This window comes from Acipenser ruthenus, chromosome 6 (assembly GCF_902713425.1).
Source record: "Acipenser ruthenus chromosome 6, fAciRut3.2 maternal haplotype, whole genome shotgun sequence".
Lineage (NCBI taxonomy): Eukaryota > Metazoa > Chordata > Actinopteri > Acipenseriformes > Acipenseridae > Acipenser > Acipenser ruthenus.
This window is the reverse complement of record NC_081194.1, coordinates 11,022,277-11,036,770: the sequence shown is the minus strand read 5'-3', so window position 1 is coordinate 11,036,770 and position 14,494 is coordinate 11,022,277. Positions and strand designations below refer to the sequence as shown.

The 14,494-nt window shown below is 36.2% G+C and overlaps 1 protein-coding gene across 4 annotated transcripts in view; it reads left to right on the top strand.

Annotated features, from left to right (window-relative positions):
- The window catches only part of adgrb3 (adhesion G protein-coupled receptor B3), a 216,490-nt gene extending 203,423 nt beyond the window's left edge, over positions 1 to 13,067 (top strand). For 3 of the 4 annotated variants that reach the window (XM_059025013.1, XM_059025011.1, XM_059025014.1), the window contains 8 exons: positions 339 to 510; positions 915 to 1,010; positions 2,219 to 2,258; positions 8,592 to 9,226; positions 9,349 to 9,384; positions 10,775 to 10,879; positions 11,807 to 11,857; positions 12,279 to 13,067. In XM_059025013.1, the coding sequence (XP_058880996.1) occupies positions 339 to 510; positions 915 to 1,010; positions 2,219 to 2,258; positions 8,592 to 9,226; positions 9,349 to 9,384; positions 10,775 to 10,879; positions 11,807 to 11,857; positions 12,279 to 12,467 (1,324 nt within the window). In that variant the 3' untranslated portion in view covers positions 12,468 to 13,067. The remainder of the gene's footprint in view (positions 1 to 338; positions 511 to 914; positions 1,011 to 2,218; positions 2,259 to 8,591; positions 9,227 to 9,348; positions 9,385 to 10,774; positions 10,880 to 11,806; positions 11,858 to 12,278) is intronic. The other variant, XM_059025012.1, reaches the window with a different exon arrangement.
- The last annotated feature ends 1,427 nt before the right edge of the window (positions 13,068 to 14,494 follow it).

Here is a 14,494-nt window from a genome sequence, read left to right as displayed (position 1 = left end):
ACATGTCTAAACATGTGTAGGCACCTGTTTGTTTTTCTCCTTCAAAAGGGACCTTTATGCTGACACCCCCATGTCATATAAGGAACCCAAGTGTTGTGGGGGACTCAGCCTTTCGGGCCTCAAGCAAACCAGCACACTTCAGGAGAATCTTGTTGGCTGTCATATAAATAACTTTTAACAACTTTTCTAAATACCCCACCATGTTCACTGTGGCTTTCTCTCTCTCACAAGTTAGTATTAAATAATTCTCAGCACTGAGTTAAGTCTGTCCTTGAGTGGCTTACACAAGCCTGATTCAGTAATCTTGTTTTAATTATTATTCTTTCCTGTTTGCTCAGGGCATCCCTGTGGAGTTCGTGTGTGGTTTTGCCGCTCCTCGCACTAACCTGGATGTCAGCAGTCCTGGCAATGACAGATAAACGATCCATACTGTTTCAGATACTCTTTGCAGTGTTTGATTCATTGCAAGGATTTGTTATTGTCATGGTCCACTGTATCCTCAGAAAAGAAGTAAGAGTAAATAAAGGGAATTAATTGCAAGAATGTTCCTTTGACTGGCATGGTGTTTCTGTTGCCAGGCTCTTTGTTAACGACAAACTGAGATGCCGCTCTGTAAATCTGTAGATGCCATTTTGTAAACCTTAGCAACTGTATCCTATGGTGCATTGTACCAACCACACTATCCTCTTTCTCTTGGGCTGCTGTTGAACCTGCCAAGCCGTTTCTCTACAGCACATATATAGCTACTGTACATACAGAATAAGCATTTAGAAAAAGCTACACATTTTGTGATCAGCGGTACAGTTTATTTTTGTCTTACTGTCACAGGGAGAGTTTAATAAGTTGTGTTTATTGCTTTTAATGTGTCATGCACATCTATGTAAGTGGTAAAATATCTGTATTTTTTATTACAGGTCCAAGTTGCATTCAGATGCAGACTAAGGAACTGTCAAGATCCAATCAATGCTGATTCGGCTGGTTCTTTTCCCAATGGGCATGCACAGATCATGGTTAGACTGACCTTTATTCTTTTATCCACAATGTACTTAAAAGAAAAAGAATTGCAACCAGTTTAAGTTAATTTTCCAAAGTCAAACAGCATATTTACCGTAGCTTAAGGAAAAAGTTCAGGAAATTACTTTATTTTTTTGTCACATTTTTGTATTTGAGAAACATTAACAGCAGAGTATGGTATGGAGAATATACATTTTTAACATCATTCCCTTGAAATGAACTGATCACAAAAGCTGGATATGCTATTTAAATGATTCTACATTTAGATGATTCGGCATGTACAGTTTGTAGATTTGACTGCCCAGTAGGAAACATTAAGAAACGTTTCCAAATCCTAATCTTATTTTCTCCATATTGTAAACCAGGCCTACAAGTCACCATGGGTAACGTTCAGACATTATTCATGAACTAACAAATGTCTTGCAGTTGTTCTTACGACCTTGAATTTGTGTTATCCTCTTTGCCTAATTTATTATGATGTTCTGTTTAATCTTGGTGTTTATCTTCTCCATACCCCATTCTGGATGAACTGTAATTACAGGCTGGTTATAAACTTAGTGCTTAACTAGTGGCTCCAATTTAGACAGTTTGCTGCTGGAGTGAAAACTGCAATTTGCTTTAAGTTATTCATCCCGTTCGTCAGTTAGCTTTTTATCTTGTATCCTGGATTACTGTAATAATGCAGTGTTCTGTAAGTGTCCTTTGAAATGAAATGTCAGTATCTTCATTCCTAGTTAATGCACACACATTTGTCACTGTGAACTGTTAATAATAGTATCATTTTGCTCATGTTTTTTAGTGAAAGCATGGGTTTTGCTGTGGCTGCGGAGCTCAAATCAGTTGTTCATTTCTAATTAAAGTATCACATGGGTCAGCTTTAAGATGCTGCAACAGCAGTTTTTTGCACTCTAGATTTAAATGATCAAGTGTGTGTAAAAAGCATATGCTTTTACATATGAACAAATTAATATATGATGGTCATAAAATTGTATGGCCAAGATTTGGAAATGTATTCATTTCCTATATAAAATATTTACGTACATTCAAAAAAGCCTTACATAATCACTAAGTAAATGGCAAACTCACAACTGTGTTTAAAACACATTCATCAATTGCTGTTTAAAGTACCAGGCACAATTTTTAAGATTTTTATGTAGCAGGTTTTAACTAGCAAAAGTATAATCAACTTATTGTGTCTCAACAGACAGACTTTGAAAAAGATGTGGACATAGCTTGTCGATCAGGTAAGGCACACATGGTTTACTTTACCAAATTAGGTGCTAATTCTTATAGATTTCAAATGCTTGAAAGCCATTAAAGTCTGTTCAGTTTTTATCCAAAAGGTTGACATTGTGTAACCTTGAATAGTAAATACTTGAGGTTTTCAGTAACAATCACTTTTAAATAGTTATACAAATTTCTAGCAACTAGCACTCTGCAAACAATATATATATTGATCTGCAATATATATGGGCTGTCACTCGATTAAACATTTTTACTGGTTAGTTTATGGGCATTAGTTGATTAATTGGTAGATTAATCCGTCCAGATTTTTAATAAAGGTAATGATGTTATAGCGGCTGTCCTGCATAGTAATACTTAAAAAATCAATACTAGAATCTGAAAAAAATAAACCCAGTGGGAATTTGGTCTTTTTAAAAGCATTTTTATTGTTATTTTTATTTTAGTAAATGTAACAAATTTTCACAGAAGAACCGTTATTTCGGGCCACTGTCAGTCACATACCTGAAAACACAAGACAGCTGAGCTGCGTTTGCAACATCGGTTGCTTCATCTACCATTACAGCTACGTACTTGGCTTGCTATTTGCTTTTATTGCATCTAGCAGAACCTGAGACAACGAAGAGATTAAGTTGTTCTCAATCTTGTTAGAGGTGCCCGAGAATACTGTGGCTATTGACAAGTGATTGCTTAACATGCAGTCATAATCAGAAATCAGAGAAAGTAATTCCACATAATTACCTGTATTTGAGGAATTGGCACCTTCATCGTTAGACGACTTCATTAGACATCCTAGATTGTTGTAGCCAGTGCTGTTCCATATCACCTTTTCTGTACTGAACAAAAGACAGTTCCAACAGTATAATTTGCTAACTGTAAACCACAAATACCTTTCATAATTTGAATTTTGGAAGTGACGAGTATATCCCTTCCTTTCCTGTGTCAGTTCGGGTATTTGTGGTGTATACCTCCCTTTTTTAACAATCTCCAAATTTGTTAAGAAAGTTTTTCTTGAAAATTGATTCGTAACCAAATCGACTACGATGTCTCCGTTGTCTGAATACATTTTTTTTTTTTAATTTGTAAAAAGCAATTCGAAATATTACTTTGAAATTCTCAATAACGGTCTCTAAAATAAGCAATATCACGTGAAATTCAGCTATTCTTACACCGCTTACCCTAGCATATTTATGTCCCGCCTTTGCTCACTAATGATTGGACAGCTGCAAAACCAGGGCAGATCTTTGACTTTCCCTTTGGTTAAACTCCACTCACTTATGATTTATTACTATAACATCTCATAAAGCTTGACAAATGTCCGTGATATTCTTTGAGCGCTGGATGGGAAGCAGCTATCTTGTTTCTTTATGTCTTTGTTATGTCTGTGATAGGACCTGAAAGGGTTAAACATAGATATCAAACAAAATCACAGAAAATGTGAACAAAAATACAGATAAAAAAAGCATGATAAGTTTTCAGTATGAAATGTGATGCACTGTCAAAATGAAAACATTACAAAGTTAGTATCAGGTATGACCTCCCTGAGCATTAACACAATCCTGGCAGCGTTGACACATAGACCTAATCAGCCTCTGGATAGACTGCTGTTCAACCACTCTTCCTGTGCAGCTGCAGCCAGCTGGCGAAGGTTGGCTGGTCGCGGTTGTCTCCTGTGGATGGCACGGTTGATTTGGTCCCTCAGATGTTCTATTGGACTCAGGTCAGGAGAAAAAGCTGGCCACGGCAAGACCTCGACATTGTTTTCTTGAAGTCGTGCAATTGTAATCCTAGCACTGTGTGGTCTTGTGTTGTCCTGCTGGAAATCGACAGTTCCGGATTGGCTTGCAGGAATGGAAAAACTATTGCCTCAAGGACTTCTTCAATGTATCGTTGAACTGTAAGGTTGCCCTCAATCTGCACCAAAGGCGTTCTTGTGTTAAAGGAGATTCCTCCCCACATCCTCACACTTCCACCGCCCCACCAGTTGGCTTGAACAATGCAACAGTCAGCATAACACTCACCACGACGTGGTGGGCCGGTGTGGTGATCCTCTGCCTTCCAGAACATGGCTTGTCCCTCACAGAGCCGGTTTCCTGGTTTATCTGGACTAGTCTGCTGATTGTTGAAGCAGAACATCTCATTTTCCGGTCAACTTCTCTCACAGACAGGTCGCCTTCAATCATGCTGATAGCAACCAGGCGATCTTCATTACTCAACCGGGGCATGGTCGTATCTTTCGTTGTTCTTGTGCTAATTAAAATCATGTCTTTTCGAATAGCTATTTGTACAGATTCTTAATCAACTCATTTTGGCAATTTTAACTCAAATACCAAACACTGAGCACCTGGCGGTTTTATGAAATCACATGACTTGAATTCAAGATTTTGTTATCCCAAGGAACAATACTACTCAATCAACAAATCTGCTCACTATTTGACATGTGAATAACATTATGTATGTGCCCAATGAGCTATTGATGTATAACTTAGACTGTTGCGTTTTCATTGTACATCAGTATATATATATATATTTTTTATCATATTGGTCTCTTCATTTCCCCTTGCCAAATGGAATCCATATCCATCAGCTTACTAGGGGGCAGAAGGGCAGTTACAATTATTTGCAACATAACATAAGTACAACAGTTGTAACATGTTCCATTAATGATAACAGAACTGTACTGAATTAACCAATACACACTGCTAAGCCATAATGCTACATTATCAGGACAACTGTGAATTTTTTCCATATCCTGTAGTCATTGCTGGTTATATGTGATCCATTTTTAAAATCCCTTATTATTCAAGATAAAAACAGTAACACAGCATCATGAGTGTATCATTTGCTGGTTAAGTGTATGTGCATTGATACACTCAATCCAAAGCACCTGCTCAAACTGAAACACTGCTATATGGCTGGTATCTTGCTGTCTGTTTAAAAATAATGTTTACTGTTTGTCAAAGCTGGAACTGAACAAACACGTTGAAGGTCTTTTCAATGCTTTGTGATTTAACCCTTTAGAAAATGAGTTTATTACACAGGAGGTCTTCATAGATTTGTTTTTGAGTAAGGCCTGTTCTAAACCATCAAGGACAAACATATTGATTGACTGTTAGAAAGCCAAGAGGTTTATTTTAACAGCATGCTGTTTTTAATGAACAGAATCAACAATTAATGCAAACTGCTAAGCAAAGACTTGGTTGAGTTCAAATGTGAAACGCCTGGTAGCAATTGCTAAATGCTAAAATTAAACAGTAGATTTGTTCTTGTTTTTTTTTTATGACGCACATTCTTGTTGCTATGGTGATGCTGTATTTCAGTAACCAAGCAGGGTTTCTCGCACCCTGTGGTCAGCTGATACCAAGCCTTATCAGAGTGAACAATGGTAAATGGATTGTACTGTACTATGTTCCCCCTTCAATTCAAAGGAAACTGCACTAAACCGTTGCTTGTGAATTAATTTAAAGCATTTATAACTCTTGTACATTTGGAGCTTTGTTTTTCCAATAAATATTTAATTGTATACAGTGATGGTATCTAGCCAATTTGATTGTGTACAAAATGTAGCTTTACCAAACATGCATATTTTTAGCATGTTCTCTTAATTCACTTTATTTAAAGAAACTACTTACTAATTACTGTTATTTTGCATTTCCAGTTCTGTTAGGCATTCCAGGCTGTGAGTATACAGCTACTTGCATACTGCAATAATAACTCCAGACTTAATGATATCTGATTATGAAAGCAAGCCTGAGTTAAGAGACCGAGAAAGGATGCTTTTTTTATGTGCAATTTATTTTAAAACTGAGTGATTTTGATACTTAGTACTAATGTTTTCTAAATATTCATTAACTTTGTAATTACCCAGTTCCACAGCCATGTCCTGGTTACTGGAGCTTGTCTGTAATATCTTGTCTTGTCTTGTGTAGAAACTACCCTTGCATTAACTAACAATTGTCCCCCAGTGCATTTCTGCTTGGCTTTCTGAACATGAAAATTAAAGATTATGATATACACTGTGTTTATGAAAGGATGCAAGCAATAGGTCAAATTAGTCAAAACATTGATACTTAACTGGAAGGGCACTGTTTTCTACAGATGTATTGACCCCTTTTAAAGATTAATAAATAAAAAATACAGTGCAAACAGGTCTGTGTTCTTTTAGGGTGGTGGTATTTCGCTACTGTCTAAATAAATATGTTAAAAAAAAAAACATTTGAGGTTATATTTGAAGGGTTTAGCTGTTATTATTTCAAAACAGTCTAAGTATCAAGCTGTATTTTACTTTAAAAAAAATAACTTGTTGTTTTAATAACACTAATAAAAGTGCTTTGTGACCAGGGCACATTATGCTAAAACAAAACATAGTGTTCATATGAACATTTACTGAAAATACTGAAATATTAAGATAGTTAATGAAATACGAAAGGATTTTGGGATATACTGCCCATTTCCCTTATCAAACAACTGCAAGAACTGAGCAGCAGTCTCTGCTCTCCTTTTGAAAATGTATAAGATTGAGGAAATGATAGAAGCTAGAAAATTGGCTACCACTGACTACCAATAGGAGCTCAACTTTATTCTGTTTAACTGTCTTGGTTTTAAATTAGTGAATTCTACCAGCAGTTGTATTTAGGGTGAACAAGAGGCTGAGTTCATAAAATGGAAATGTAAGTGACAAATCCAGTAGAAATAAAATACAAGTGAATCATAGTGATGTTCAAAATTCAGATTTCTTTTTATAATGAATGTCAAATTCCCCTGATTTATACCGTGGCTCTTGCTTGCCTGACAGCAGAAAGCAGTCAATGAGGCTTGCCAAAATGAAGAGTAAAAAAAAAAAAAAACTACAGCTTTGCCGCCACTTAAGTCAAAAGTTTGCAGTTCAAGGACACTTTTATTAAAGTGAGCTTGAAATACAATTTTCTTTAAAACTGGTTCTTCAGTTTTTCTGTGGGCCATTTGGTGCAGTCAGATTGATCAGTGCATCACATACATGTCTAATCTTCTTAGTGGCCTACATCCAACTTTCCCTGATCTACCCCCTGCTCTGATAGTTCTAAACTCCCGCCCACAGAGTCATGCATCCAACATGCTGCAACAACCAAACATAACTCCCCTTCTATGGCATATTGTGCTACTCGGTTGTAAACTGTAGTAACTGGGGATTTAACACCGTTCATTACATCTGTTTTAATAGAGGGGATGGCTTTTCCCGCAGAGGGACGCAGGTTCGTGTCTGTGTCTTTACTGGGGATTCCAGAAAGACATTCACATTGGCTCTGGCACTGTCGCAGGTTAAGGAGGCAAAACCGTCATGGACTGTGTCTCTTCATTGCACTGCAGCAGACCCTAATGGCCTGGGGCCTGGTGAGCTGAGGCAGTCTGCAGGGCTGGCCAGTAGCTCGCTGACATCCACTATCGAATTCCTGGGTGTAAAAAATGAAATGTGCTTTGTCGTGGGATCGGAGGACACCCCACTGAACCTTCAGTTCTCCTGAGGGCATTCTAAATTGGAGGTAAAATAATTAAGCAATCTAAATAAAAAATAAATAAAATAAATACAAAAATATAATTAAAAAAAAAACAGATTGGATGGTACATTTGTTAAAGCTAGGAATAGAACCCACAGGATAATGGTTTTATGGCCATTCCTAAACCACTCATTTACCATCTCTCTGTGCCTCAGTCCCACTCAACTTTGAACGTGGCACTTCACCTGGAGCAAAATGAAAATGTGTTGCAAAAGAACATCCAAAAAATAATCAACAACAGTCAGAAACAGTAAGGAACAGTGCTTGTACTACAGCTACGATCTAAAACTACCGCAACTTAGCTGTGGGAGTGTCAGGTCTTATTACCATCAACCGCAACAGAAAGCAGGACCATCTGGCACCAGAGGAAGCAGTGAAGATCTGTCTGCTGTATTGCACATGAATAACAGAAACTGCAAAACTGGAACCAAGATGTTTAAGTTTGTAAATTTAAAAATCAACACAAATTAAGTTAAAGGAATACTTAATACACTCTAGTTGCCCAATATTTATTTTTCATCGGTTTATTATCCAGTGATATGTTTTTGTAATCATAATTTATTACTGTTAAAGTCTGAGCAAGGTGGCATATTTGTTAGGTCACGAATTAAGTGTTGTAAAGTTTTAAGTGATTTGTTTACAGTATTCATCAACATGCTGCATCTAGAGAGGTCTTGTAGTTTTGGTGTTGCAATAACCTTGGATTTTCATTATGAAGAATTAAGTCAGTAAAAAACACAGGTTTGTTAGACATTTAAATAGATACAATTACTTGATTCCTTTTTTTCTTTCATTTGGCAGTTCTTCACAAAGATCTGGGACCGTGCAGGGCTGCCACGATAACAGGAACCCTCTCTAGGATTTCTCTGAATGATGATGAAGATGAAAAGGGACCCGAAGGCATGAGCTATTCAAACTTGCCTGGAAACATCATCTCCAAAGTTCTCATCCAGCAACCATCAGGACTTCATATGCCCATTGGAATGAATGAACGGACTGACCAGTGCATCAACGACAACAGCAGCGATTTGAGACGAACAGTTTATCTGTGTACTGATGATAACCTGAGGGCAGGAGACGCAGAGCTGATGCATCCACAAGGCCAGATGATGGAGGGTGACTACATTGTGATGCCAAGAGGCTCAGCAAATGCTCAGTCTCTCATGAAAGATGAAAGCAAATTCAATATTGGAATGGATACCTTACCACATGAAAGGTTAATGCATTATAAAGTGAATCCTGAATTCAATATGAATGCTCCTGTAATGGATCATATTAACATGAATTTAGAGCAGCAATTTGCTGCACAGGAACAAATGCAAAACATGCAGTTTGAACCTCGAACAGCAGTAAAAAACTTTCTTGCAGAAATGGAAGAAAATGCAGGCTTATCAAGAAGCGAAACTGGGTCTACAATATCTATGAGCTCTTTAGAGGCAAGTACAAATTTGAGTTTTTTTACAATCTACGAACATTAAATCAACACTTGTTGACATATTTGTTTTCATTATTTTCTTTTATTAAACATAATGACATTTATTTTCATTATTTTTAACAGAGACGGAAGTCACGCTATTCTGACTTGGACTTTGAAGTGAGTATGACAATTATAGTGACATCTTTTTACAGTTTAACATATTGTTGCAAATATTCAAGTTTCATTGACTTTGATTTCCTGCAAACCACAGCACCAATATTGGAAACCCCAGCAAGGGTTGTGTTGTCATTAATAATATGTTGTGTAGTTACACATTCTGTATTATTATTATTATTTTATTATTTGTATTATTATTTATTTCTTAGCAGATGCCCTAATCCAGGGCGACTTACAATTGTTACAAGATATCACATTATTTTTTACACATTATTTTTACATACAATTACCCATTTATACAGTTGGGTTTTTACTGGAGCAATCTAGGTAAAGTACCTTGCTCAAGGGTACAGCAGTAGTGTCCCCCACCTGGGATTGAACCCACAACCCTCCGGTCAAGAGTCCAGAGTCCTAACCACTACTCCACACTGTTGCCCTGTATGCAATGAAGTCTTTCTGTATTATGTTTGACAGAGGTAACATGTCCCATCCTAAAGTGCTTGAGGACTAAGTCCACAAAGCCAATGGAATTTTCAAAGACCAGTGGCAGTACACCTCATTTACCAATTTTTGCAAGTTCATAAGCGTGTTTAAAGTATTCTGAAAGGGATTGTTATCTAGGAAGAGTAGAGGTGAATGTTAAACAATAAGCATCCTTAAAGAAGCCTGCCCAAGTTCCAAGTTTAGTATTTCCATTGTAAGCCAAAGATTGATGCTTTTATTGGGAAGCAACAATGATATGTTTTGTGTCATTAAGCAATTGTTCATTAATTGATAGTCATTTGCATGTGATGTATTCAGCAGCAATGTCAACATGACCGAAAAATAATTACCGTAACAGCATCAATACTAATTACTATTTAAGGAGACATCAAATACGTGCTGCTGAAAATGTCACCATTTTGTAAATTAACATTATGACTAAACAATGTACTATAACCCCTTTTGAAGTCATGTCAAAACAGATTTAAGGTTGTATTGCTCGACAGTGATTGAAATGACTTTGAACATCACATTGAAAACCTGTCCCTTCATGTTGAAATCTAAATAAAGCAAATGTGGTTATCTTTTGATACATAAAAAACAAAATAATCTGTTACCTTTGATGCTGTTTGAAATCCCCCAGTTCAGCTAGTGGGAGGAAACTTCATGTTGTCCTTCCTGATAGGGATGTAACTAGTATCTCATTTTGGTAAGTCAAATCTGCCATTGTATAATGGTTTTCCGAACCAGGTGGAACTTTGTATATGGTCACAGTAGGCAGGTGGTTCTGGATGGTGGTATTTATTACAGGTTGGACTGTAATGTATATTACAAAAGATAAAAAAAAAAAAAAAAAAATGACATTGACACTGAATTCAATTATTCGATTTTTTTTTTTAATTTTTAGAAAGTAATGCACACAAGAAAACGGCACATGGAGCTGTTCCAGGAACTCAATCAGAAATTTCAAACTTTGGACCGATTTCGAGATATACCAAATATGGGCAGTATGGTGAGTAACTGGAAGCTGCTGAAAAAAAAAATGAATCATCCCTGAATTAAGACTTTTTTTTTTGCATTATATTGGTTACTTGCACAACACGGCTGTCTTGGTGATTTGAAGGGATTAGTAGTGATCCCACTAATGTATTCATTCAAAGAATAGCCTGCATACAAAATGTTACCTGTCAGAGGAAAATGTAGCTTTTAAAAAGACTGCACAAAATAGGGTGCTGTAGGCAGTGAGAGACAGGGTTGCATAGCTGTCCAGCCACATTAGTCAGCTTTTCAGAAAGAGCTATATTCAGTAAAAGTCAATCAGAGTTAGTCATGTCCGCCCTGGATAAGGGCGTCTGCTAAGAAATAATAAATGTCACTAAGCTACTCTTGATAGCAAAAGTAAGCTGTTTTTTTATTATTTTAAGAGCTTACAGTAAAGATTGTTTTTATTATATGCTTAAGGCTATATAATTGACATTTTGTATATAAAGGGCATAGCACAAGGTAAACAATACCTTCAGTTATTTATGACAAAAATCTAAGATCAGCTGTGTGTTTGGTTATAAGGTATAGACGATTAGCATTTAAAATAGCATTAATTGTATTGCATTAAACCCTGGGAGACAACCTTGTGGTTACACACCCCATTATCTATTCCTATTTAGCATTTAAAAAGGTTGCTATCCAAGGGAGTAAGCAAGTCAAATACATTATGTTTTAATATAAAAGTATGGCACATCTTCTTTATACATCAGATAAAACGGAAGCCCTGCCACACTTTTTATGCCACTTTATTTACTGAAACATATAATTTCAGCCCATAATTGGTATCTCCCACAATTACAGTGTTTAAACTATATATATATATATATATATATATATATATATATATATTATTATTAAAAAATTCTGACGATTTATATCATAATTCCTTTTAAAGAGTGGAAAATCACGGACCCTATCTTCTGGCCATAGGCGAGGGCATCTAAGTGTAAGTCATTTTAAAGTTATTGCTTTCATGCACGTCAAGCACTGCACCTAGTCGTTTTCACTCAAATTTCAATCAGTCTTTCTCTAAATGTAATTTAGCTCTCGTTGCTTGGTAACCACTGCAAAGGCATTTGTAACAGAGCTCATAACCATGTTTTTTTCTTTCTTTCTATAGTACAGTGCACCAAAAACCATTTGTGGAAATGATTAGCATCCTTAATGCATTAATTCAGACTAAAGCGTATCAGAGCCCCTTTCCATAAGCATGTTAGATTACCTCAAGGGACTATCATTGAGAATAAAATGGAATAAAAAAAAATGTGGCAGGGTTTTGAATAAAACCCAGTCTGACGGATACAGAAAGGGCACCAAAGCAACACGCTGTATTATTTATGCTTCTCTTTTTCTGCTTCTGTTTACAGGAAAAGGCAACGCCAAACAAGAATCCATGGGACAGCTACAGTACCCCTTGTGAATATCAGAATTACGCTACAATGAATGTATTAGAGACAGATGCAAAGGATATGTTAGAAATGACAGCAGCAGAATGGGAAAAGTGTGTTAGCTTACCTTTAGATGTCCAAGAAGGAGATTTTCAAACAGAAGTTTAAAAGAAGAGACCAGTCTGCTTGCACTGACAACATGAAAGACTTTTTACAGCCTGACATACATATCTGGACTTTAAAAGTATGGCAGGGACATAATGTGCCAATAAGTAAATGCCAGTGTTTCATTGTATTCTCACTGATGTACTTAGTGAGACAACCAGGTGTACAATAATAATTACCATCATGTGTTTAAGTACCTGTGGAATGAGTTGGTAAGGTAATCTTTCTAGATAAAACCTCAAGCAACGGTTCATGTTGTAACAGCTTCATTGGGTTTAGTTTTCCAAGAACTTCACCCTGAAGCACAATGTAGATATTTATGCAGGTTTTTAAAGTTTATAACAGTCTGTTTGGCCATTACTACACTTTTTACTTTATAATATACAAAAGCAAAGTTTTTTCTGTCATTTAAATGAATGTTTGTTGAGCTACATTCTTCATTGCTTTAAATGCAATAAAGGTAATACTCACTTTTATATGAATAATATATTTCACATCGTTATTACTGCAGGCTTTACGTGAAAGCTTCATAGCTTTCTTGACTGCAGTCCTGTATAAAATATTTAAAATGTTGTATGGTGTAAATAAACTTTTGTCTACATATATGTTTTACTTGTGCCATTTATTTTAGTCACATTTAAGACCAGAGAAAGTGTAGAGAAATGTTATAATCAAAAAATAAATGTAAATAAAAAAGTGAATTATGTTCTTACTGCTTCAGAGGATTTGTCTGAACTCAATGCTGGGCTCAGCAGCTTTAGCTGCAAAAATCAATTTGCCCCATATTACTTCTAAAAAAATATAAAGGGCCCAATTGAATTAACTTTTAGCAATACACAGTGCAAAGGAGCAATTTATATTTCAGTTGGATTAACAGATGATGAATAAAAATGTACATGCTCTCTGTTTATACGACATGAAGTGTTACAGTTTTACATGAATTGGGCCTAGTCCAGGTTACTATAACGATGCAGTTATTTGGCATTCTGATTCACCATGTTGGATTACATTCTCAAAGCTATGAACTAAATTGCCATCAGCACAATGTTTTTAGATAGTAAAAGGTTTTGTTTCTCATTATAGAATTGTAATTGATGTTTTTTTCCTTCAGATAAAAACTATGTTCATGATGATTTGGAGTACATAGCTTTGAGAATCCAGCCCATTAGGACTGGTTTATATAGTACTGTTACTAGCCACTCAAGTATTAAGGACCAGGTACCACAGGACAAATATAAGAATTGACACAGACTGATTCAAGATGAAATGCCTTTTAGCGATACCACTCCTAATGTATTGTCTGTTTTCCCAAATACTGCTTTAGGGTGGTTTGAGAGTAATCAAGAAAAATCAACCCTATTTGTTCTAATTACTTGTCATTATTATCAAGAATAGTCTTGAGGCAAGGGGCATTAGTGCATTCACAGTCACGCTTGACCCAGCGCAGCCAGATTAAGAGCAGAATCCTTGGTGGTTTTGTGATCAGTCCAGAAAGACCTAACAACTGAACTGTCGACAGCAACAGGACACCAGGTAAATATATGGTACCAGGAATCTCTGAGGAAAATGGCTAAGAAATTGGACATTTCTGAAGGCTCTGCAGGTTTCATTCGACACAAGTTAGTTTTATAGGATGATGTAAAACCTTTGGCCATAACTATAGTAGCAAGGATGTGTTAGCAGCTGTGTATCACAATTGGCCTCTTCCATAAAGTCATATTATTGATAAGACATTATACTGATAAATAAATGTACTGAAAGTAAAACAGTGATGGAGTAACACTGTGTGAACAGGAAGATGTCACTGGCAAGCTGTTTCTAACCAGGAAGAGACTCAGACACCAGCGAGCTGCAGGCTTAAGCGCGCTGTTGTGCTTTTTAATAATAAATTACAAAACGATAAACAAAACACAAAACAAATAGGCACAATGGCCAAAACAAATTGCTTAAACAAAACTATAAATATTTTTAAACTCCGCTGGTTTAGACCGAGCCGCCGCTCGCTTTCACAACACACAGCTTCAAAACTC